Source organism: Pyrus communis, chromosome 11, assembly GCF_041283825.1.
Source record: "Pyrus communis isolate YQ-2024b chromosome 11, ASM4128382v1, whole genome shotgun sequence".
In the NCBI taxonomy this organism is placed as follows: domain Eukaryota; kingdom Viridiplantae; phylum Streptophyta; class Magnoliopsida; order Rosales; family Rosaceae; genus Pyrus; species Pyrus communis.
This window is the reverse complement of record NC_142575.1, coordinates 17,113,654-17,139,121: the sequence shown is the minus strand read 5'-3', so window position 1 is coordinate 17,139,121 and position 25,468 is coordinate 17,113,654. Positions and strand designations below refer to the sequence as shown.

The 25,468-nt window shown below is 38.5% G+C and overlaps 1 protein-coding gene across 1 annotated transcript in view; it reads right to left on the bottom strand.

Moving 5' to 3' along the window:
- Nucleotides 1–23,076, bottom strand: part of LOC148692990 (uncharacterized) — a 31,160-nt gene extending 8,084 nt beyond the window's left edge. Inside the window, exon 1 of the mRNA XM_088680279.1 lies at nt 21,668–23,076. Within this exon, the coding sequence (XP_088536405.1) occupies nt 21,668–23,076 (1,409 nt within the window). The remainder of the gene's footprint in view (nt 1–21,667) is intronic.
- Between the last annotated feature and the right edge of the window lie 2,392 nt (nt 23,077–25,468).

The following is a 25,468-nucleotide window of genomic DNA, read 5'->3' as shown; positions in this document are numbered from 1 at the left end:
AGCCGGAATTTCCGGCGTAATTTAGGCGACGCTCCCTCGGCTTTTCAGAAAACGCGTTCAACTTGTCAAAAGATTTCTGACAAAGCTGAAAACACGTGGAGGCCATCATCGCATCTACACATCTTTAGCCGACAAGCGCAAAGTTCGGCGACGCTTTCTCTGCTTTTCAGAAGACGCGTGCAGCTTTGTCAAAAGGAGCCGCATCTGCACTACCACGTGTCGTTCAGAAATCGAAGGGGCGTCTGCTCAGAAATCGAAGAGGCGTATTCAAAGATCGAAGAGGCGCCACTATTTCAAAGAGCCGGATTTGCGGGATCAAAACGTTTGTCGACAAGGGTAAAAAGTACCACCACTTGATATTATCTCTATATATGTTGACCTTCGTCTTTTATGGCAGGGGCGCCTGCTCAGAAATCGAAGGGGCGTCGTTCAGAAATCGAAGAGGCGTATTCAAAGATCGAAGAGGCGCCACTATTTCAAAGAGCCGGATTTGCGGGATCAAAACGTTTGTCGACAAGGGTAAAAAGTACCACCACTTGATATTATCTCTATATATGTCGACCTTCGTCTTTTATGGCAGGGCAAACCTGAAGAAAATGCCCAACTCTCCCTCACCTCTGAGGGCGCACTCCCAGCAAAGCCTTTCAAAATACTCAATTCTTTCTTCTTCCCCAAAGATGATACCAGATGCCTGGAGTACATATGACCCAGGAGGAAACGGCGGATTGAAGCATGTGCTGATTCATTCACCGCTTCTTCAAAGCAAAGGTATCTCATATCATCAAGGTCAAAAGCCAAAGTATCTCATATCATGCTCTTTCCCTGTCTTTTTCTTTGTCCTTGTTCTTACTCGCATGGCAAAGTAAAAGAAGCAATCAGCCGGCACTTGGAGTCAGTCTTCCGATCTGGAGCCAACTGCCTGGAATCTATTCCTGATTGCTTACCTAGCGTTGCTCTCGAGTAGTCATCTTCAACGGTTGATACACTTCCAGAGAAGGGACCACTTCTGCAAAGGGGAGCGAGTAAGGCAAGTGAAAATGATACATTGAAGCATGTGGAGACAAACTTAGGCTGAGTTATCCTCCAACCCTTTTCAATACGAATTGGAAAGATTGAACAAAGAAACAGACCAAAGGAGTAAGCTCAGACCTTCGGAGGAGACCAAAAGAACCATCCTGCTGCCCAGTTCAAGAAGTAGCACAAAGGAAAATCAACGATGGGCAGAAACCAGTTCAAGAGTAAGCCTGTGGAATCACAAAGATCAAAGCCTCAATGCAATTACCAAGGAGAAGATGGAATTTACACTCTATAACCAGATTTGCGTCTCTAAACTCTTCTCTTTGTTAATTACATTATGCCATGTTTAATATGTTTAGTTGCTTTTTGTGTGTTTACTTATGTTTTGTGTGAATCTATGCTTAAAACATTGAGGACAATGTTTGATTTAAGTGTGGGGGGGGTAACTAAACTAAGTATATTTAATGCAAATTCGTGGGATTTTATCACCCATAACTTCAAATGTTGTTCCTTGCTGTTTTAAGGTGTTTTTAAGTTGTTTTAGAGTGTTTTAGTATGTTTTGTTTTTATAACTCCGAAAATCACATAAAAATTTGAAAAACATGTTTTAAAAAAAAAGCCTAAAAAGAGTGTTTTGAGTTGTTTTTGTGTGTTTGTGTCTTAGGGTACCTTCCAACACAATGATAAGGATTTGGTTTATAGTTGCATGACTGTTAAAAAGAGTTATAAACATAGATGAAAGTTTGATTTACTCTTGGTATATGCTTGGTTATGGTTATAATGTATGACTTCACATGCAATCATAAAAGAAAAATTCGTTTTTTTTGTAACATGCTTGAAGGAAGGAACTCAAACAAACGCTACATCCCTGTGAGACTCGAGCCATTACCTTCTTTGGAGAGTTATTTTCTGTGATTCTTTGTTTTCTAAAGTTGTTGCATGATCTCATTATTCCTTGCTTGGTTGCTACTTAGAATGCAATTGTATCATGATAGAACTAAATGCTAGAACTTATATCCGTTTCATTCAAAGCATGATATTGATTGCATAACATACAATAAGATGAAGTTGTTAGTCAAGCCAAAGCCAAAAAGCCTATCCCTTTTCACATGTATTGTAGGATTACCCCTTTTGAGCCTTTTCAAGCTTATTTTCTTTGTTAACCCCTTGTTCTTAAAGGATAGTGAAGCATGACTTAGAATGAACTCCTTTTGATCAATATACTGCAGAAAATAAGTGTGGGGGAAGATAATAGGGCACGGCCAAAGAATGAAATAAAGAAAAAAAAAAATTGTTGAAAAGAAAAAAAAAAAAAAAAAAAAAAGAGTTGAAAAATAAGTGAGAATGATCTCACAAGCATTGGTTATTGAAGGAAGGGTCCAAAAGAGTCAATTTGACCCTAGTTGTTGCATGAATCTTCCCTTGTGTTTAAAAGTTGATTTATGCCATTAAAAGTGAGTTTAAGTGTCAATTTCATTACTTCGCTTCCTATTACTTTAAGAACCTTTGTTTTACTTTACCTTTCTTTGTTAAACCATTACCCTTAGCCCCGTTACAACCCTCAACTTCTATCTTGATGTTATGTATTCAATATGTGGAGTTTGGAATTGATATGAGCTTATGGAATCACTGGTTCTCATTCTAAGTAGTAGCATTCCATTCATGAGATCATATTCATGTCATTATCGTAAATCCAGAAAATGCTTTCTTTATTATAACATATGTGAGTGTTAGAATTCATATTTACATCAATCTTCTCACATATAACTAGTGTAGGGTGTGTAGTCAGAAAATCTGTGTGAAAAACGAGCGCATATTTTGTAAGGATTTGAGCAAATTCTCTAAAAGCATGTTACTACTTTCGAAATGTGTTTTAAATGCTTAATTGTGAACTAGTATGTGGTGACTATGATTAAGAATGTACTTAACTGTAAAGATGGCTAAAAATCTATGGGACTAATGATTTTTAACTTGTCATGTGCATTGGAAATCTGAGACGATTGTTGGAAGGTGTAGGTTGTGTTTTGTTCGTTTTGTTTTGTTTTTGGTTTCTTTTGTTTTGTTTTGCTCGAGGACTAGCAAAAGCTAAGTGTGGGGGTATTTGATAGGAGCATATTCATGCGACTTAAATGGCTTGTTCTCGTGCATTTACGTTATGTTTCTTTAGTTATTTTAGTACTTTAAGCTATTTTCGTGTGTTTATAGGTCCAAAGGGCTAAAGGAGCAAAAAGATGCATTTTGGAGACTTTTGGAGCACTTTTGGGCTAAGGATGGATAGCTTATGCTTGGAGCCAAAGTGTTGGACGAAATTGAAGACCTAATTGAAGACCAAAGTGTTGGAACCTTGTTCTCTTTAGTTTTAGGACATTTAAAACCTTTCCTAATCCCAATCATGCCATGCATAACACACACCCATTCTAACACATTGTCATTGCACATGCATTTCCTTCATTAGTTAATTCACATGCTCCATACTTATCATCACCACTCATTACTTATCACATATCATCACCACTTATCACTTATCATTCACCACTTATCATATCATACATTCATTTATCACTTATCATAATCATTCACTTATCACTTAACATATCATACACTTATCACTTATCACTCATAATCATCTACAACATCCACCTACTTCACCTACAAATGACATAGCCATATGTTCCCTCCACTACTCCTATAAATACCCTTGCATTCATTCATTCATGGACATCTCATTTTTCATACACAACACACCACAAACACTTCCATCTTCTCCCTAGCCGTGAGTTTCTCCATTTTCTGCACCATTCCCTTCCCTTTCTCCTCCATTTCTTCCATTTCCATAATTCCCCAATTCATTCAACACACCAACAACATCCCTTAGTCCTTGTGCTACAACGAAGACGAAGAGAAGAAGGCCTAAACGTTCATACAATTCACGTTTGAGTTGTTGGAATGTTTACGCGTTTCTTTGATTTCAATGTTTAAATTCAATTCTCTTTGTTTTGTAATATGAGGAATGGAAGAGAAGAGTGCCTAAACGTTCATACAATTCAAGTTTGAGTTGTTGGAATGTTTAGGTGTTTCTTTGATTTCAAAGTTATGAGGAACTAAACCCTTTTTGGCTAGGGGTGATTTCAATACCATGATTATTTATGTGATATGAATTGATGAATTCCGGTTATGAACTCTTGATTCGTGAATGCAATTGGCTTAACTATTTGATGATTAACTTATTTGTGTTTGTTGATTGAGGGTCGATACTTAATTAGCATGCATGAATATGTGGCTAAAGTTTAAGAAGGTTTCACATAATCGTTACTAACTTATACTTGAAAGTAGTGAAGGTCGCTTGTCACGATCGCGTTAAGTTTAATTCTTAGCATGAGTAACATGATGTCATAGTTGCAAATGCTTTGTCAATGCTTATGGTTTTCATTATTCTTAATGATCTTCGATTGTATCTCTATTATGATGACATGTAGGGAACTTTTGAGAATGTTTTGGGTTGTCGAATGATGCCATCCAATCCAATAATATAAGGAAAATCTGAGGGTTAACTAGTGATGTCACGGTTAATTTGGGGCATTGTCGTTCATAATTCAATGAAGGAATAACTGGAAATTGATTCATATGCATAAATATCATGTGTAGAGAAAGAACCCTTAGCTAGCTTCCCATCCATTCATTTCCGTCAAATCCATATTTACAATTTGTTTTGTTTTCAAGTATTCATTCTAGTTTAAATTCGTCCAAATCCAATTCCCCCCTATTTCGTTGAAATCTTAGTCTTAATCTTTCTTATTTTTAGTTTTGCTTTCTTCGAGCATTAAATAGTGTTTTATATTGTGTTTTTATGTTTTTAAGTCAATTTAGAAGGTTTTAGCAAGCCCTCCTAATCCCCGGTCTAGAACGATCCCTCACTTATCCATTCTACTACAATTGTCAAACGAGGGTTTAATTTGAGTGTCAAGTAATTCTCGCATCATTGAGCATTCAATGCTCGATTAGCAATCAAGGTCTTTGCAGCCGTGGGGGTCTTGTCCACCAAGGCTCCTCCCGCTGAGGCATCTAGCATTTGACGTTCAATAGGTAGAAGTCCTTCGTAAAAGTATTGTAGAAGTAGTTCCTCCTTCATTTGATGCTGTGGACATGAAGCAACAAGAGATTTAAAACGTTCATAATAAGTAGGAAAGGATTCACCTTCATCTTGTTGAATTCCACTTATCCTTTTTCGTAGGAGGATGACTCGAGAAGTTGGGAAAAACTTCTCCAAGTAAGCTCGTTTCATGCTCTCCCATGATGTGACAGTTCCGGGAGCCAATTCGTACAACCAATCTTTCGCTTTCTCTTGGAGAGAAAAGGGAAAGGCCTTCATCTTCAAGATGCTCTCATCTACGTTCACCGGAGTCATGCTTGAGCAAACGACTTCAAACTCCTTCAAGTGCTTGTTCGGATCTTCCATGGATAGCCCATGGTACTTTGGAATGTGATGTAACAGGCTTGACTTCAATTCGAACTCGGCAGTCTTGTCTTGAGCCGCCCTTGGGTATTGGATGCACAAGGGTGCGGCACTTAGGCTTGGGTTCGCTTACTTTTATTTGGTTTTGTGGAATTGGCTTTTGGTAAACGCACCTTTTGCTGTTGGCCAATCCCGAAGCGGAAAGCTCCTTGATTGTTCGGTTGTCCGCTGCCATGTCTTCCACTTCTTCTTCAAATTCAGAAACGGACTCGGAACTTGCACTTGATTCACTAGGTTCCGGGTTCTTCCTCTTACGTCTCAACTCACGCTCAAAATCGTCGTCAAAGTCTAATATATGTTCGTGAACCGGATTAGAACTCCGAGTCATAAACAAGTACCTAAAACAAGAAACAAAATAACATAAGAATCTGATCTAATAAGAAAAACGAAAATAACAATCCAAGGGATTAGCAAAGTTGCTAATCCCCGGCAACGGCGCCAAAATTTGATGCGAGAATTATACGCACACAAATTAAACCCTCTTTTTATCAATTGTAGTGAAGAATGTAAGTAGGGATCGTTCTGGACCGGGGATTAGGAGGGATTATTAATCACTTGGATTTGACTCAAAAACGTAAAAACACAATATAAAACACTATACTAGACTCAAAGAATGCAAAACTAAACTTTAAAACACCAAAACAAACCAAATGACTCAAAACAGCACCAAAACACTCAAAACTGCCTTAAAAACACAATCTGGGCAGTTTTGAACACTAGACACAACTTTGGACGAAAATTGGTTTTACTTTGACCTAAGACACTTAAAAACACAAACTAAAGTGATTTCTAACTACTATGACTCAACAAAGTAAAGGGGGATTGGTTTTGGACGAATTTAAAAACAAAACAAACTTTTTAAATTAGAACAGATTGTAAAACGAATTTGATGGAATTGAATGGATGGGAAGCTAGCTAAGGGGTTCATCTCCACACATGTTATACTTGCATATAAAACGATTTCCAATTGCTTTTCAATAACCCATGAATTCTCAACGCCCCAAGTTAATTAGGTTCGCTTAAATTAACCTTCAGATTTTCCTAACGTAATTGAATTGGATGATTGCATACGACAACCCAAAACATTCCCCACAAGTCCCCTACATGATTGCATAATAGAGATACAAGCAAGAATCATTAAGTTCTATGAAAACCATAAGCATTGACGAAGCACTTGTTACTATGATTGCATGAAACTTATGCCAAGAATTTACTTAACGCGATTGAGATCATCAATCTTTACTACTTGTGAATATAATTCCATAACGATTAGGTGAAATTTCCTTATATCCTAGCATCCAATTTATGCATGATAATTAAGCGTGCACTCTCAACCAACACACACAAATCAATGTAATTCACATAGATAAGTAAATTGAATTCACAACTTATGAAACGCAATTAGAAGTAATCAAATCATATCGCAAGCATAAACATGTATTTCGAATCCCCCCTAGCCAAGGGGGGGGGGGGTTTAGTTCCTCATACGCACAAAACAAAGAGAATTGAAATTAAACATTGAAAGCAAAGGAAAAGAAACACCTAGAAATTCCAGCGACGCGAACTCGAATTGCATGAACTTCCAAGCTCCCTTCTCCTCCTCCTTGGTGCGGCAAGGGTCTAGGGACAGGTTTAGGGCCTTAGGTGTATGGATGCATGGTTATGGAGGGATGTAGTAGTGTTTAGGGGAAGGGGATGGTGCGGCAAAGCTTAAAACTAAGGAGAAAGATGTTTGGTGGCTGCGGCAAGGGTGTGGAGAGGGTTGGACGAATTTCTGGAATTAATGAATGTGTATGAGAGGTGGTAATCTGATCTAGGGGTTAATATGAGTATATATAGGCACTTAAAACCCTAGGGTAATCAGATATGGACTTGAATAACCCAAATCCACAAGGAAATAGGCCATCTAGAAGGTAGGAAACCCCAACGGAAAAGGAATAGAGGCGCCAAATTTTTAGGGTTCTAGAAACAAAGTGTTTTGTGGCAGAAATTGGCACTTCTAGAAGGATTTGGGGCGCCACTTTTGTAGGAGATAAGATAAGGTTCCTAGAATCATGTTTTAAGGGCCAAATTTGTAGGGAAAAAGAGATAAGGGTGCGGCACCTTTGTAGGGATAATGTTAGGGCTTCTAGAAAGCCTAAAAACTTAGGGGATTTGGATAAAACCCATGGCAAAGATAGGATAGGGCATCTAAGGCTTCTAGAAACCCTCCAAGATAAGGTAAAGTGCATGGCATCCCTATAGGATTAGGATAAGGTGTCCTAAAGTGTTTAGGACTCCTCTTTGTGGCTGAAAACCTTGTGCATCAAGATTAGGAAAGCTAATCCTTCTTCATCTTGGAATTCTTCTCCTTCTTGGACTTGGAAAACTTCTTTGTTGCTGCAACTTGAGGCCATTGCTGAAACTTTGTTCTTCTAGGAATCCTAATTCAACTAGGAAACCCATTTTAACCAGGAATCCTAATTCAACTAGGAAACCATCTTCCATTAGGGACTTTCCTACTTCAACTAGGAAACCTTGCTTAAGTAGGAATCATCATCTTCAAGTCTTCAATTTCGTCCATCCTCTTAGCTCCAAGCATATGATATCCATCCCAAGCTCTAATTTGCTCCAAAAGGCTCCAAAATGCATCCTTTTGCATACTTTGCCCTTAAATCCTGAAAATACATAAAACTAGCTTAAAAGACTACTTTACTAAGGAAAAACACTATAAATGCACAAGAACAAGCTAAACTAAGGTGCATAAATATGCCCCTATCACTAGCTCACATTTCATCAATTAAAACAACATTTTGAATGTAGTAACATGCCTTAGAAAATTTCCTCAATTCCTCACCGGATATACTCTCTATTTTCCCTCAGATTTTCTGACTACACTCCCTACACTAGGTATATGTGAGAAGATTGATGTAAACATGTAGACGAACACTCATATATGTTATAACAAGGAAAGCATTTTCTGGAATTATTAACATGTATATATATGATCTCATGAATGGAATGCCACTACTTAGACGCGAGAACCATGGATACCATATGCTCAAACCCATTTTAAACTCCACATATTGAAACACATAACAATCAAGATGGAAGTCAAAGGGTTGTAACTGGGCTAGGGTATTGGCTAACAACGAAAGGTGAAGGATAAACAAACATTCTTAAAGCAATAGTGAGCAAAGTATTGAATTAGGCACTTAGAATTCCCTTTAGAATGCAGAAGTCAACTTTGAACACCCAAGGGAGAAACACAAAAACTTAGGGCCATATTCAAACTTTTTGGACCCTTTCTTCAACAATCAACACTTGTGAGTTCATTCTCACTTATTTTCACTCCTTTTCTTTCTTTTCTTCTTCTTTTTCACAATTTTTTTTTTCCTTTCGTTTTTTCTTTCTTTTTCCCGTGCCTCTTTTACGACTTTGGCGCACACACACTCACAAAATCCCTTCCCCCACACTTGTTTTCTGCACAAATGTCACTCAAAAGGAATTCCTTCCATTGTCATGCTCCACTATACTTCAAGAACAAGGGTATGGAGAGTCCTATTCTAGGCTAGGTAAGGGTGATGTGGTTAACAAGAAAATAGGCTAAATGAGGCTCAAAGGGGTTTAAACCTACAATACAAATGACAAGGGTGGATTCGGCTATTTGGCTATTGATAGGAGCATATTCATGCGACTTAAATGGCTTGTTCTCGTGCATTTACGTTATGTTTCTCTCGTTATTTTAGTCCTTTATGCTTCTTTTGTGTGTTTTCAGGTTCTAAGGGCCTAGGGAGCAAGAAAGTGCATTTTGAGGCCATTTGGAGCATTTTTGGGCATGGATTGGATAGCTTATCCATGGAGCCAAGAGGATGGACGAATTTGAAGGCCTTGTATTCACTTTGGACATAAAACAAAGGGCCTAGCCCATTCTCTCTTATTCTCTCCCTTATAGCCATGCAAAGAACCATCTATTCCATCAAAAACAATCCATCAATTCACATGCAAAACCACCATTAACACACATGCACCCAAACAAAGCCAACCTAGCTAACCCTACATGCATTCTTTATTCACTCTTCATCATTGCATTCATTCTCCAAACACTTTCATTAATTAAAACACATTTGCACATCCATTCATTCTTTCCCCAAAGCCGTGCATTCCCAATCCCTTTCCAACATTTCACATGCATTTCCACCTTGGTCATGCTTTCCCATTTCATTATTCATTCACTTTGCATTCATTCAATCAACCCACATGCACTTTAATCATTCAAACATGTAGCCACATAATCATTCACCCTATCCATTCTTTGTCACAAAACAATGTCACATACACTCATCATCACACAACCTAGCTAACCCTACATGCATTATTTATTAACTCTTCATCATGCATCAACATTTTAAATCATCAAAAACCAACCCATTGCCGTGCATAATCTCTCATCATTTCAGCCACATTTCTAACTCACATGCATCACATTCATTTCCAAACAAAATCACTTCAAATGCCATGCATTCACATGCATTTACACCACCAAAAACCCCTTTGCCGTGGGCTTTCAATGCCTTTCCAGCTTTCCCTTTTATTTTCCAGCTTTCATTCTTCATCATTGCAGCCATTCCACATGAAATTCTTCATCATTGCACCACAAATCTTCCCATACATTCAAATGCCATGCATTCACATGCATTTCCAGCAAGAAAACACCTAACCCGTGCAAACACACCCCATTTCCAGCTTTCACATGTTGTCCTAGCTGTTTTTCCATCATTCCTCCACACAAACACCTTAAACAAACAACCATATACATCTCCACTCCTCCTATAAATACCCTTGCATTCCCATCATTCAAAATCATCTCATTTCATACACAACACATTACAAACACATTCTCCCTTCCCTAGCCGTGAGCTTCCCATCTCTCCCCTTATAATCCAAACACCATTTTTCCATTCCCCTTCCACTTCTACACCACTCCTCATCCATTTCCATAATCCCCCAAACCTCACCTTAGACCTTGTGCTACAACAACGAGGAAGATAAGAGGGCCTAAACGTTCATACAATTCAAGTTTGAGTTGTTGGAATGTTTAGGTGTTTCTTTGATTTCAAAGTTTAAATTCAATTCTCTTTGTTTTGTACGTATGAGGAATGGAAGAGAAGAGTGCCTAAACGTTCATACAATTCAAGTTTAAGTTGTTGGAATGTTTAGGTGTTTCTTTGATTTCAAAGTTATGAGGAACTAATCCCCCTTTAGCTAGGGGGTGATTCGAAACTATGTTTATATTTGCAATATGAATTGATTAACTTTCGTTGGAATTTCATAAGTTGTTGATTCAATTTGTTTAACCGTTTGATTGATAACTTATTTATGTATGTTTATTAAGAATGCGCGCTTAATTTTCATGCATGAATATGACGCTAGAATATAAGTGAGTTTCACCTAATCGTTATGAACTTATATTCACAAGTAGTGGAGGTTGCTTATAAACAATCGCGTTAAATGAATTCTTGGCACGAGTTTCATGCTCATCATAGTAACGAATGCCGCGTCAACACTTATAGTTTTCATAATGCTTAATGATCTTTGATTGTATCTTTATTGTGCTGTTCACGTAAAGGACTTTTGGAGAATGTTGTGAATTGCGTTGCGCTAACCCATCCAATTCATTAACTTAAGGAAAACTTGACGGTTAAGTTAAGCGGACCTAATTAACCCGGAGTGTTGAGTTTCATAATTTATCGAAAGACCAACTGAGAATCAATCTTGTATGCAAGTGTAACATGTATGGAGATGAACCCCTTAGCTAGCATTCATCCATAAATTTCATATTTACATTCTGTCTAGTTTATTAACTTGTTTCGTTATTTCAATTTTCGTAAAAACCTCAATCCCCCTTTTGCTTTAATGTTCATTTTAGTTAGAATTCAATTTAGTTTGTGTTTTTAAAGCATTTTGAGTTTTTGGTTTGTCTTAGTGTTTTAAACTTTAATTTTGCATTCTTTGACTCTAGTTTAGTGTTTTAAACTTTATTTTACGTTTTTGAGTCAGTTTCCAAGAGATTTGCAATCCCTCCTAATCCCCGGTCCAGAACGATCCCTACTTATACTACAAATCGACAAAAAGAGGGTTTAATTTGTGTGCGTATAAATCTCGCATCAGCTATGGTGGTGACTACTACACAACTTCATCTTGTTATTTGTTATGCTAATCAATTTCATGCTTTGAATGAAACGGGTATGAGTTCTAGTATTTGGAACTATAGTGATGAAACGCATTCTAAGTAGCAACCAAGCAAAGAATAATGAGATCATGCAACGACTTTAGAAAACAAGAATGCACAAATTAATAACTCTCCAAATAAATGTTTAGGCTCAAGTCTCTCAGGGATGTAGTGTTTGGTTGAGTTCTTTCCTTCAAGCATGTTACAAAAACTGATTTTATCCTTTGTGATTACATGTGAATTCGTAAACTATAACTACAACCAAGCATAAACCAAGGAGCAAATCAAACTTCCATCATTGTTTGTAACTCTCTTTAACAGTCATGCATTAAAAACCAAATCCTCATCATTTTGTTGGAAGGTACCCTAAGACACGAACAAACACACAAAAACAACTCTTTTTGGTTTTTTCAAAACACTTTTTTCGATTTTTTTTGAAATTTTCGGATTTTTACTTCAAAACACACCAAAACAGCTTAAAATGCACTAAAAACACTTAAAAATGATGTGAAAATTAACTTAACACACAAATTAACCCTCTTTTGACAATTGTAGCATATAAATAAGTAGGGATCGTTCTTAAACCGGGGATTAGAAGGGATTGCTAAACACTTTAAACTGACTTAAATAAATAAAACTAACCTTTAAAACACTTAACTCAACTTCAAAAGACTCAAAACAAGTTCACAAGACTCAAAATAAGCTAAAAACACTCAAAACTGCCTAAAAACACAAACTGGGCAGTTTTGACTCTAAACACCAAATTGGACGAAAATTAGTTCAAACTTGACTCAAAACACTCAAAAACACAATCTAAAACATATTCTAACTATTTAGACACTCTAGAATAAATGGGGGTTTGGTTTTGGACGAAAATAAAATAAACAAAACAAGACTTTAAACTAGGCAGATTTGGACGAATTTGATGGAATTAAGTGGGATGATGGGATAGCTAGGAGGTTTTTCTCCACACATGGCATACTTGCATACAAAACAATCTCCAGTTGCTTATTCAATGAATCATGAACCTCAACACCCCAAGTTAATTAGGTACGCTTAAATTAACTCTCAGATTTCCCTTAGGTCATTGAATTGAATAGAATTAGCGCATTGCAATCAAATTATTCCTCAAAAGTTCTCTATATGAAAGCGCATAATAGAAAAACAATCAAAGATCATTAGGTTCTATGGAAATCATAGGTGTTGACGAGGCATTCGTAACTATGAAAGCGCATGATACTTATGCCAAGAATTTACTTAACATGATTGTGACCAACAATCTTAACTACTCATGAATATAAGTTCCCAATGATTATGTGAAGTTTCCTTATACCCTAGCATCAAATTTATGCTTGCAAATTAAGTGTGCACCCTCAATTCATTTACATAAACAAGTTTTAATTCAAACAGATAAGTAAATTGAATTCATCATTCATGAAATCACAACTGAACGTAATCAAATCATCATGCAAATATAGCCATGGTTTCGAAATTCCCCCTAGCCAAAAAGGGGATTAGTTCGTCATACTCGCAAAACAAAGATTATTGAATTTAAACATTGAAATCATAAGAAAGATTACACCTAAACATTTCAGCAATTCCAGGATGAATTTGATGCACGGCTAGGGCTCCTCTTCCTCCTCCTTGCTGCGGCACTTGGTGTGGGTGGTGGTTTTGGGGCTTATGAACGATGTATTCTTGGTTAGGAGGATGAATGATGGCTGATTATGGTGGTAGGGTGTGGCAGGTTATTGATGCGAAAATTAGCTTAACACACAAATTAACCCTCTTTTGACAATTGTAGCATATAAATAAGTAGGGATCGTTCTTACACCGGGGATTAGGAGGGCTTGCTAAACACTCTAAACTGACTCAATTAAATAAACTTAATCTTTAAAACACTTAAACTCACTTAAAAAGACTCAAACACGTTCACAAAACTCAAAATAGGCTAAAAACACTCAAAACTGCCTTAAAAACACAATCTGGGCAGTTTTGAGCCTAAACACAATTTTGGACGAAAATTGGTTCTAACTTGACTCAAAACTCTTAAAAACACAATCTAAAACATATTTGAACCAATTAGACACTCTAAGACAATTGGGGATTTGGTTTTTGACGAAAATCAAACAAACAAAACAAATATGTAAAATAGGCAGATTCTGACGAAATTGGTGAAATTAAATGGATGGTGAGATGGCTAGGAGGTTTTTTGTCCACACATGGCATACTTGCATACAAAATAATCTCCAGTTGCTTATTCGATGAATTTATGAACCTCAACACCCCAAGTTAATTAGGTACGCTTAAATTAACTCTCAGATTTCCCTTAGGTCATTGAATTGAATGGAATTAGCGCATTGCAATCAAATTATTCCTTAAAAGTTTTCTATACGAAAGCGCATAATAGAAAGACAATCAAAGATCATTAGGTTCTATGGAAATCATAGGTGTTGACGAGGCATTCGTAACTATGAAAGCGCATGATACTTATGCCAAGAATTCACTTATCATAATTGTGACCAACAATCTTAACTACTCATGAATATAAGTTCCCAACGATTAGGTGAAGTTCCCTCATACCCTAGCAGCATGTTTATGCATGCAAATCAAGCGTGCACTCTCAATTCATATACATAAGCAAGTTTTAATTAAAATAGATAAGTAAATTGAATTCATCATTCATGAAATCACAACTGAAAGTAATCAAATCATCATGCAAATACAACCATGGTTTCGAATTTCCCCCCTAGCCAAAGGGGGGATTAGTTCCTCATGCTTGCACAACAAAAAGTATTGAATTTAAACATTGAAATCATAAGAAAGAATACACCTAAATGCTCAGCAATTCCAAGATGGATTCGATGCACAGATTGGCTCCTCTTCCTCCTCCTTGCTGCGGCACAAAGTGTGGGTGATGGAATTGGGGTTTTGGATGGTGTTTTCTAGTTTGGAGGGATGGAGGATGGTTGATTATGGTGGGGAAGGGTGCGGCAGAGGTGTATGGATGTGGAGGGAGGTCTATGGAGGTCAAGAGTGGGGAATGGAGGTGCGGCACAAGGGTTTTTTGTCTAGCATAAGGGGTGTACGAATTTGTGGCTGAAAATATGTTTATATAGTCCTAGGGTTTATTAGATTAGGGTTTACTTAACAGGTTTGGTGGATTAGGGCCCTAGAATTCGGCTAGGGTTAATCAAATCCACTTAGGAGGAGGTTTTGGCCCACCTAGTTTTATAAACTGATTTGTGTACCCAAATCCACAAGGATTAGGCCTTGGAATTCAGAATCCCAAAGGGATTGGGCCTAGGGAGGTGCGGCTGACTTAGGGGAGAGGGTTGCTTGGCTTGCAAGGTAAGCCAAAGCCTTCTAGAATGGATTGGGTCGCCACTTTTCTAGGGCTTATAGAAAGAATAGGTTTTGTGGCAGATTTGGGCCTTCTAGAATAGGATGCTTCTAGAAATAGGTTCTAGAATGATCCATTTAAGTCCCCATGTAATTAGGAGTAAGACATGATAAGGTTTGGATAGGATAAGATGAGATAAGGTTTGGATAATGTTTTGGATAATTGGATAAGGTTGGATAAGGTTGGATAATGTTTAGATAATGTTTTGGATAAGGTTTCCTCTTTTGAGCTCCTTCCTTATCCACTTTGTCCTTAGCTTAGTTCCTTCCTCTTCTTATCACATTTCCACCTTCTTGAAGTCCAAATTCGTCCATCCATGTTAGCCCACATGCAAGCTCACCACCTAGTGTCCAAAATAGCTCCAAAATGCACCAAAATGCACTTTCTTGATACTTTAACCCATAGGACCTACAAACACACGAAATTGAGTTGTAATACGACATTAACTAAGAAATAATAGCACAAATGCACAAGAATAAGCTAGTTAAGTCGCCTAAATATGCTCCTATCAAATTCCCCCACACTTATCTTTTGCTAGTCCTCGAGCAAAACAAATAAACAAAAGAAACAAAACACAACTCTAAACCTTCCAACGTTGCCTCAGGGATTTCCAATGAAACATAACATGTTAAAGATCACTACTCACATAGATTTACGCAATCCTTACCCTCGAGCATACTTAATCATAGTCACCATTCACTAGCTCGCATTTAATCAATTAAAACAACATTTTGAATGTAGTAACATGCCTTAGAGAATTCCCTCAATTCCTTACTAGATGTACTCTCAATTTTCACACAGATTTTCTAACTACACTCCCTACACTAGGTATATGTGAGAAGATTGATGTAAACATGTAGACGAACACTCACATATGTTATAACAAGGAAAGCACTTTCTGGAATTATTAACATGTATGTATATGATCTCATGAATGGAATGCTACTACTTAGACGCGAGAACCAGGGATACCATATGCTCAAACCAATTTTAAACTCCACATATTGAAACACATAACAATCAAGATAGAAGTCAAAGGGTTGTAACGAGGCTAGGGTATTGGCGAACAACGAAAGGTAAAGGATAACAAACATTCTTAAAGCAATAGTGAGCAAAGTATTGAATTAGGCACTTAGAATTCCCTTTAGAATTCGGAAGTCAACTTTGAATACCCAAGGGGAAGTCACACAAAACTTAGGGCCATATTCAAACTTTTTGGACCCTTTCTTCAACAATCAACACTTGTGAGTTCTATCTCACTTCTTTTCTTTATTTTCTTCTTTTTCACGATTTTTTTTTTTTTTTCTTTTTCTTTCGTTCTTTTTTTTTTCTTTTTTTTTCCTTTCTTTTTCTTGTGCCCCTTTTGAGACTTTGGCACACACACACTCACCAAATCCTTTCCCCCACACTTGTTTTCTGCAAGAATGTCACTCAAAAGGAATTCCTTCTAAGTTATGCTCCACTATACTTCAAGAACAAGGGTATGGAAAGTCCTATTCTAGGCTAGGTAAGGATGATGTGGTTAACAAGAAAATAGGCTAAATAAGGCTCAAAGGGGTTTAAACCTACAATACAAATGACAAGGGTGGATTCGGCTATTTGGCTATGGTGGTGACTACTACACAACTTCATCTTGTTATTTGTTATGCTAATCAATTTCATGCTTTGAATAAAACGGGTATGAGTTCTAGTATTTGGAACTATAGTGATGAAACGCATTCTAAGTAGCAACCAAGCAAAGAATAATGAGATCATGCAACGACTTTAGAAAACAAGAATGCACAGATTAGTAACTCTCCAAATAAATGTTTAGGCTCAAGTCTCTCAGGGATGTAGCATTTGTTTGAGTTCCTTCCTTCAAGCATGTTACAAAACTGATTTTATCCTTTATGATTACATGTGAATTCGTAAACTATAACTACAACCAAGCATAAACCAAAGAGCAATTCACACGTCCATCATTGTTTGTAACTTTCTTTAACAGTCATGCATTAAAAACCAAATCCTCATCATTGTGTTGGAAGGTACCCTAAGACACAAACAAACACACAAAAAACAACTCTTTTTGGCTTTTTCAAAACACGTTTTTCGATTTTTTTTTTCAAATTTTCGGATTTTTACTTCAACACACACCAAAACAGCTAAAAACGCACTAACAACACTTAAAAACAGTGAGAAACAACATTAGAAGTGATAGGTGATAGAATCCCACGAATTTTTGCATAAAAACACATGTTTACCCCCCCACACTTAAATCAAACATTGTCCTCAATGTTTCACACAAAGACTCACATAAAAGCAAACAAATAATAAACAACTAAGCATGATAAAATAAATAGCAAGGAGAAGGGTTTAGAAACGCAAATCTGGGTTTGGAGTGGAAGTTCCATCTTCTCCTTGTTGAATGCATGGGTTGCCTCCCAAGGAGCGCTTGCTTTAACGTCTTCCAGCCGGACGAATACACCATGCTAAGCTTCACTAGTAGTACCCACGGCATGGAGGGGTACATCATCCACCACATGCTCCTCGAAATTCTCATAGTAAGGCTTTAATCGATGGCCATTCACCGTGAACTCTTGTCCTGTTTTCAAGCTTTGAACTTGGACTGCACCATAAGGAAAAACATTAGTAATAACAAACGGGCCAACCCACTTAGAACGCAACTTACCAGGAAACAAGCGAAGGCGGGAATTAAAGAGTAGCACTTTCTGCCCAATGGAGAATGATTTGCCTCGAATCATCTTATCATGAAAAGCCTTTGTCTTTTCCTTGTAAATTCGAGCGTTGTCATACGCCTCGTTCCTAATCTCTTCTAATTCATTCAATTGGAGCTTCCTGTGAAGTCCAGCCGCATCAATGTCCATGTTGAATGTCTTGATGGCCCAATGCGCCTTGTGCTCCAATTCCACGGGAAGATGGCATGGTTTGCCATAAATGAGCCGAAATGGGGACATGCCCAGTGGGGTCTTGTAAGCCGTGCGATATGCCCACAACGCATCCTCCAATCGTACACTCCAATCCTTCCTTGTAGGGCCCACGGTTTTTTCTAGAATCTGCTTAATCTCCCTATTGGAAACCTCGGCTTGCCCATTGGTCTGAGGATGATAAGGTGTTGAAACCTTATGCGTGACGTTGTACTTCTTGAGCAAAGCCTCAATGGTTCGATTGCAAAAGTGAGATCCTCCATCACTTATGATCACTCGTGGCATTCCAAACCTTGCAAATAGGTTAGTTCTAATGAAATCTGCAACCACTCGAGAATCATTAGTTCGGGTGGCTTTTGCTTCCACCCATTTTGACACATAATCCACAGCAAGTAAGATATACAAGAAACCATGTGAGGAAGGAAAAGGACCCATAAAATCAATACCCCAAACATCAAAAATTTCAACCGGGAGAATAACATTTTGCGGCATTTGATCCTTTGCACTAATGTTGCCCATTCTTTGGCAACGATCACAAGACATACAAAAGTTTCTAGCATCCTTAAATAAAGTTGGCCAATAGAATCCACATTCTAAAACCTTAAGGGCTGTGCGTTGTGTCCCAAAGTGTCCCCCACATGCATAAGTGTGACAAAATGTTAAAATAGAAGTGAATTCCATGTCATGCACACACTTACGTATAATCTGATCCGAGCAATATTTCCACAAGTATGGATCATCCCAAACATAAAACCTAGCGTCTTTTTTCAATTTATCACGTTGGTTTCTATTTAAAGTGTTAGGAACTTGTTTAGTCACCAAATAATTTACCAAATCTGCATACCAAGGCTCACTTACCTTAATGGATAACAATTGCTCGTCGGGGAAGGTCTCTACAATAGGGTACGGCTCCTCTTCATGTATCATGCGGCTTAGGTGGTCAGCCACCACATTTTCACTTCCCTTTTTGTCCTTGATTTCGATGTCAAACTCTTGAAGAAGTAGCATCCATCGAATTAGTCGTGGTTTGGCTTCCTTCTTCGTGAACAAGTACTTTAAAGCTGCATGATCAGTGAAAATAATAACCTTAGTACCAAGTAAATACGATCGAAATTTATCTAAAGCAAAGACAATGGCAAGAAGTTCTTTTTCAGTAGTTGAATAGTTCAATTGAGCGTCATTCAACGTCCGAGATGCGTAGTAGATAACATGCGGCTGCTTGTCCTTCCTTTGGCCTAAAACAGCCCCTAATGCATAGTCGGATGCATCACACATTAGCTCGAACGGAAGGCTCCAATCTGGTGGCACAATGATGGGTGCCGTGGTTAGCATGTCCTTGAGGAGTTGGAAAGCTGCCGTGCATTCCTTGGTGAAGTCGAAAGGTGCCTCTTTTTGTAGGAGGCGGCATAAAGGTTGGGAGATCTTCGAGAAGTCCTTGATGAACCTCCTATAAAAACCTGCATGGCCAAGGAACGAACGAACCTCTCTAACCGAAGTAGGAGAGGGTAAGTGACGCACAAGATCTATTTTTGATTTATCTACCTCAATACCTTTTTCAGAAATAATATGACCTAAAACTATGCCTTGTTTAACCATGAAATGACATTTCTCCCAATTTAACACAAGGTTAGTTTCAATGCATCGTTTTAAAATCAAACTAAGATTATTCAAACAACCATCAAATGAATCACCAAAAACGCTGAAATCATCCATAAAAACTTCAATAATTTTCTCAACATAATCGAAAAATATGCTCATCATGCATCTTTGAAATGTGGCAGGTGCATTACATAAACCAAATGGCATACGACGATAAGCAAATGTACCAAAAGGGCATGTGAAAGTGGTTTTTTCTTGATCTTCCGGAGCTATCACAATTTGATTATAACCTGAATATCCATCAAGAAAACAATAAAAAGCATAACCCGCTAACCTTTCAAGAATTTGATCAATGAATGGCAAGGGAAAATGATCTTTCCTTGTCGTGGCATTGAGCTTCCTATAGTCAATACAAACCCTCCAACCTGTTTGGATTCGCGTAGGAACAAGCTCATTTTCGGCATTTGTTACCACAGTTACTCCGGATTTCTTTGGAACACATTGCACCGGAGACACCCACCGACTGTCTGAAATTGGATAGATCACTCCACAATCCAAGAGCTTGATTATCTCCTTCTTCACAACTTCCATCATTGGAGGGTTGAGTCGGCGTTGAGCCTCTCGAGATGTTTTGGACCCCTCCTCCAAAAGTATACGATGCATGCACGTAGTCGGGCTTATTCCCTTGATGTCGGCCAAGGTCCACCCAATGGCGGTTTTGTACTCCTTTAACACCCTCACTAACTTACCTTCTTCTTGTGCCGTGAGTGAGGAGGATATGATGACGGGCAAGGTCTCTTGATCTCCCAAGAAAACATACTTCAAATGACTTGGCAATGGTTTAAATTCAAGGGAAGGTGGCTGCACAACTGAAGGAATGGGCTTATCAGTCGAAATTGGAATTGAAATTGGGTCCGAGGACTTACCAGATTGTAGTGGCAATGACTCAAGGGCAGCCACTATCTCAACCATGTCATTACTAGGGGGCACGGCATGGTGCTCACCATGCATGCCGTGGGTATGCACTTGCCCTACTTCCTTGTCCTTGAGTTCCATTCCCTTTGTGATGACCAATTCAAGTGCATCTTCGTTCAATTGTTCAAAATGGTCCTGCGCCAACGAATCAATTACATCAATAGCAAAACATGAATGATCATCAAGAGGGTACTTAATAGATTCAGAAAGATTGAAATTAATCACTTCCCCATCAAATTCCATTGTCAAGGTCCCATTAAACACATCAATCTTTGTGCGGGCGGTTTTCATAAAGGGCCGGCCAAGAAGAATTGGCAAGGACGGGGCATGGTTTGATTCTTCCATTTCCAATACATAGAAGTCCGCCGGAAAGATTAGATGATTAACCTGCACTAACACATCTTCCAAAACACCCTTTGGATAGGCATTAGATCTATCGGCCAATTGAATAATCACACCATCATTTTTTAACTCACCTAGGTTCATAGATGCATAAATTGAGTAAGGCATAACATTAATAGATGCACCTAAGTCTAGCATGGCATGTTCAAACCGATTATTGCCAATAACACAAGGAATTGTAAAACTACCCGGATCTTTGCATTTAGGGGGCAATTTACGTTGTAAGATGGCTGAGACATTTTCACTTACCTTTACAACCTCTTTGTTAGAAATTCTCTTCCTAGTGGTGCAAAGTTCTTTTAAAAACTTAGCATACCTTGGAACTTGCTTAATTGCATCCAAAAGTGGTATATTGACTTGTACTTTTCTAAATGTCTCTAAAATGTCCTTTTCAACTTCCTCCTTCTTTGTTTGCATGAATCTGCGAGGAAAGGGTACATTTGGAGGAATAGCATTAGAAATAATCGAACTTGGAACATTCTTACCCTTGGAAGCCGAATGGTGTAGGTTAGGTGGCTGCGGCAAGGTACTTTTTACCCTTGCCGTGGCTTGTTCTTGCTCCCCCTCCTCCAATTGCAACTTTTCATCCTCCTTTTGGGTTGACAACGGTTGAACTAGGCAACTTACCTTGTTCTCTAAATTGGCCCATGAACTCCGCAATCTGCCCTACTTGCTTTTCTAATTCATCAACCTTTTTGTCCCTAGTTTGCATTCCCTGCGCCATAGAAGTTAGTAATTGAAAAATTTGATCATTATCTATGGACGAACCTGATTTCGGTTGTGTAGGTTGTGCTTGGGGTGGTGTGGGTGCATGCGGCCTTTGGTAGAACCCCGGAGGTTGCTGCCTAAATGTGCTTTGTTGTTGAGGTTGTTGTGGCTCCCTCCATTTGAAATTTGGATGATCTCTCCAACCGGGATTGTATGTGTTAGAGAAAGGATCATTCCTTGGTTGGTTTTGGTTCCCATAACCCACGGCATTGGCAGATTCCCACCCTCCGTTCTCAATCAATTGAGGGCACTTGTCCGTGAGATGTCCATTCATGGAGCACACGCCACAAACAACCACACTTTGTACCTTCGGTAATTCAACCACCTGCGAAAGTAGAGAAGTAAGATTAGCCATTTGATTTTGAAGTTCGGAAATAGCACTTACCTCATTAACTTGTTGCTGCCGTGGCATGTCTCTTTGGCCAACTCCTTCGTATTGTTGAGCATTCAAAGCTCGGTTGGCAATGAGAGTCTTGGCGGCCATAGGTGTTTTGTCCACTAAAGCTCCACCCGCTGAGGCGTCTAGCATTTGACGTTCAATTGGTAGAAGCCCTTCGTAGAAATATTGAAGAAGAAGCTCCTCCTTCATTTGGTGCTGTGGACATGAAGCAACAAGGGTTTTAAAACGTTCATAATAAGTTGGAAATGATTCACCTTGATCTTGCTGAATGCCACTAATTCTTTTACGTAAAAGAATGACTCGAGAAGTTGGGAAAAACTTCTCTAAAAACGCCCTTTTCATACTCTCCCATGACGTGACAGTTCCGGGGGCTAGTTCATACAACCAATCTTTAGCCTTTTCCAAGAGAGAAAAGGGAAAAGCCTTCATTTTTAAAATGCTCCCATCAACATTCACCGGGGTCATACTTGAGCAAACAACCTCGAACTCCTTCAAGTGTTTATTAGGATCTTCCATGGACAACCCATGGAACTTAGGAATATGGTGCAATAAACTGGACTTGAGTTCGAACTCGTCAGTCTTGTCGGGGGCTGCCCTTGGATATTGAATGCATAGAGGCGTGGCATTAACCAATCCCGAAGCGGAAAGCTCCTTGATTGTTCGGTTGTCGGCTGCCATAACTTGTTCTTCCTCAACAACCCTTGCCGTGGCCTCCTCCTCCACTTGTATTTCGTCCTCTTCAAGCTCAGGTGCAGGTTGAGATGGTTGAGGCTCTTGTTGATTCTTCTTTCTTCTCAAGGCTCGCTCAAAATCGTCGTCAAAGTCTAAGATATGCGCATGAACCGGTTGAGAACTCCGAGTCATAAACTAGTGCCTAAAACAAGGAAACAAATAGGTCAGAAACTAAAACAAATAACAAACTAATAACACACGAAAATAACTAAAAAGAAATAACAAGGGATTAGCAAAGTTGCTAATCCCCGGCAACGGCGCCAAAATTTGATGCGAAAATTAGCTTAACACACAAATTAACCCTCTTTCGACAATTGTAGCATATAAATAAGTAGGGATCGTTCTTACACCGGGGATTAGGAGGGCTTGCTAAACACTCTAAACTGACTCAATTAAATAAACTTAATCTTTAAAACACTTAAACTCACTTAGAAAGACTCAAACACGTTCACAAAACTCAAAATAGGCTAAAAACACTCAAAACTGCCTTAAAAACACAATCTGGGCAGTTTTGAGCCTAAACACAATTTTGGACGAAAATTGGTTCTAACTTGACTCAAAACTCTTAAAAACACAATCTAAAACATATTTGAACCAATTAGACACTCTAAGACAATTGGGGATTTGGTTTTTGACGAAAATCAAACAAACAAAACAAATATGTAAAATAGGCAGATTCTGACGAAATTGGTGAAATTAAATGGATGGTGAGATGGCTAGGAGGTTTTTTCTCCACACATGGCATACTTGCATACAAAATAATCTCCAGTTGCTTATTCGATGAATTTATGAACCTCAACACCCCAAGTTAATTAGGTACGCTTAAATTAACTCTCAGATTTCCCTTAGGTCATTGAATTGAATGGAATTAGCGCATTGCAATCAAATTATTCCTTAAAAGTTTTCTATACGAAAGCGCATAATAGAAAGACAATCAAAGATCATTAGGTTCTATGGAAATCATAGGTGTTGACGAGGCATTCGTAACTATGAAAGCGCATGATACTTATGCCAAGAATTCACTTATCATAATTGTGACCAACAATCTTAACTACTCATGAATATAAGTTCCCAACGATTAGGTGAAGTTCCCTCATACCCTAGCAGCATGTTTATGCATGCAAATCAAGCGTGCACTCTCAATTCATATACATAAGCAAGTTTTAATTAAAATAGATAAGTAAATTGAATTCATCATTCATGAAATCACAACTGAAAGTAATCAAATCATCATGCAAATACAACCATGGTTTCGAATTTCCCCCTAGCCAAAGGGGGGATTAGTTCCTCATGCTTGCACAACAAAAAGTATTGAATTTAAACATTGAAATCATAAGAAAGAATACACCTAAATGCTCAGCAATTCCAAGATGGATTCGATGCACAGATTGGCTCCTCTTCCTCCTCCTTGCTGCGGCACAAAGTGTGGGTGATGGAATTGGGGGTTTTGGATGGTGTTTTCTAGTTTGGAGGGATGGAGGATGGTTGATTATGGTGGGGAAGGGTGCGGCAGAGGTGTATGGATGTGGAGGGAGGTCTATGGAGGTCAAGAGTGGGGAATGGAGGTGCGGCACAAGGGTTTTCTGTCTAGCATAAGGGGTGTACGAATTTGTGGCTGAAAATATGTTTATATAGTCCTAGGGTTTATTAGATTAGGGTTTACTTAACAGGTTTGGTGGATTAGGGCCCTAGAATTCGGCTAGGGTTAATCAAATCCACTTAGGAGGAGGTTTTGGCCCACCTAGTTTTATAAACTGATTTGTGTACCCAAATCCACAAGGATTAGGCCTTGGAATTCAGAATCCCAAAGGGATTGGGCCTAGGGAGGTGCGGCTGACTTAGGGGAGAGGGTTGCTTGGCTTGCAAGGCAAGCCAAAGCCTTCTAGAATGGATTGGGTCGCCAGTTTTCTAGGGCTTATAGAAAGAATAGGTTTTGTGGCAGATTTGGGCCTTCTAGAATAGGATGCTTCTAGAAATAGGTTCTAGAATGATCCATTTAAGTCCCCATGTAATTAGGAGTAAGACATGATAAGGTTTGGATAGGATAAGATGAGATAAGGTTTGGATAATGTTTTGGATAATTGGATAAGGTTGGATAAGGTTGGATAATGTTTAGATAATGTTTTGGATAAGGTTTCCTCTTTTGAGCTCCTTCCTTATCCACTTTGTCCTTAGCTTAGTTCCTTCCTCTTCTTATCACATTTCCACCTTCTTGAAGTCCAAATTCGTCCATCCATGTTAGCCCACATGCAAGCTCACCACCTAGTGTCCAAAATAGCTCCAAAATGCACCAAAATGCACTTTCTTGATACTTTAACCCATAGGACCTACAAACACACGAAATTGAGTTGTAATACGACATTAACTAAGAAATAATAGCACAAATGCACAAGAATAAGCTAGTTAAGTCGCCTAAATATGCTCCTATCAGTTATGTATGGAGGTGTATGGAGTGGATGGAGGATGAAGAATGGGGAATAAGGCTTGCGGCAAGGTGTTTTCTGTATAGCATAAGGGGTGGTAC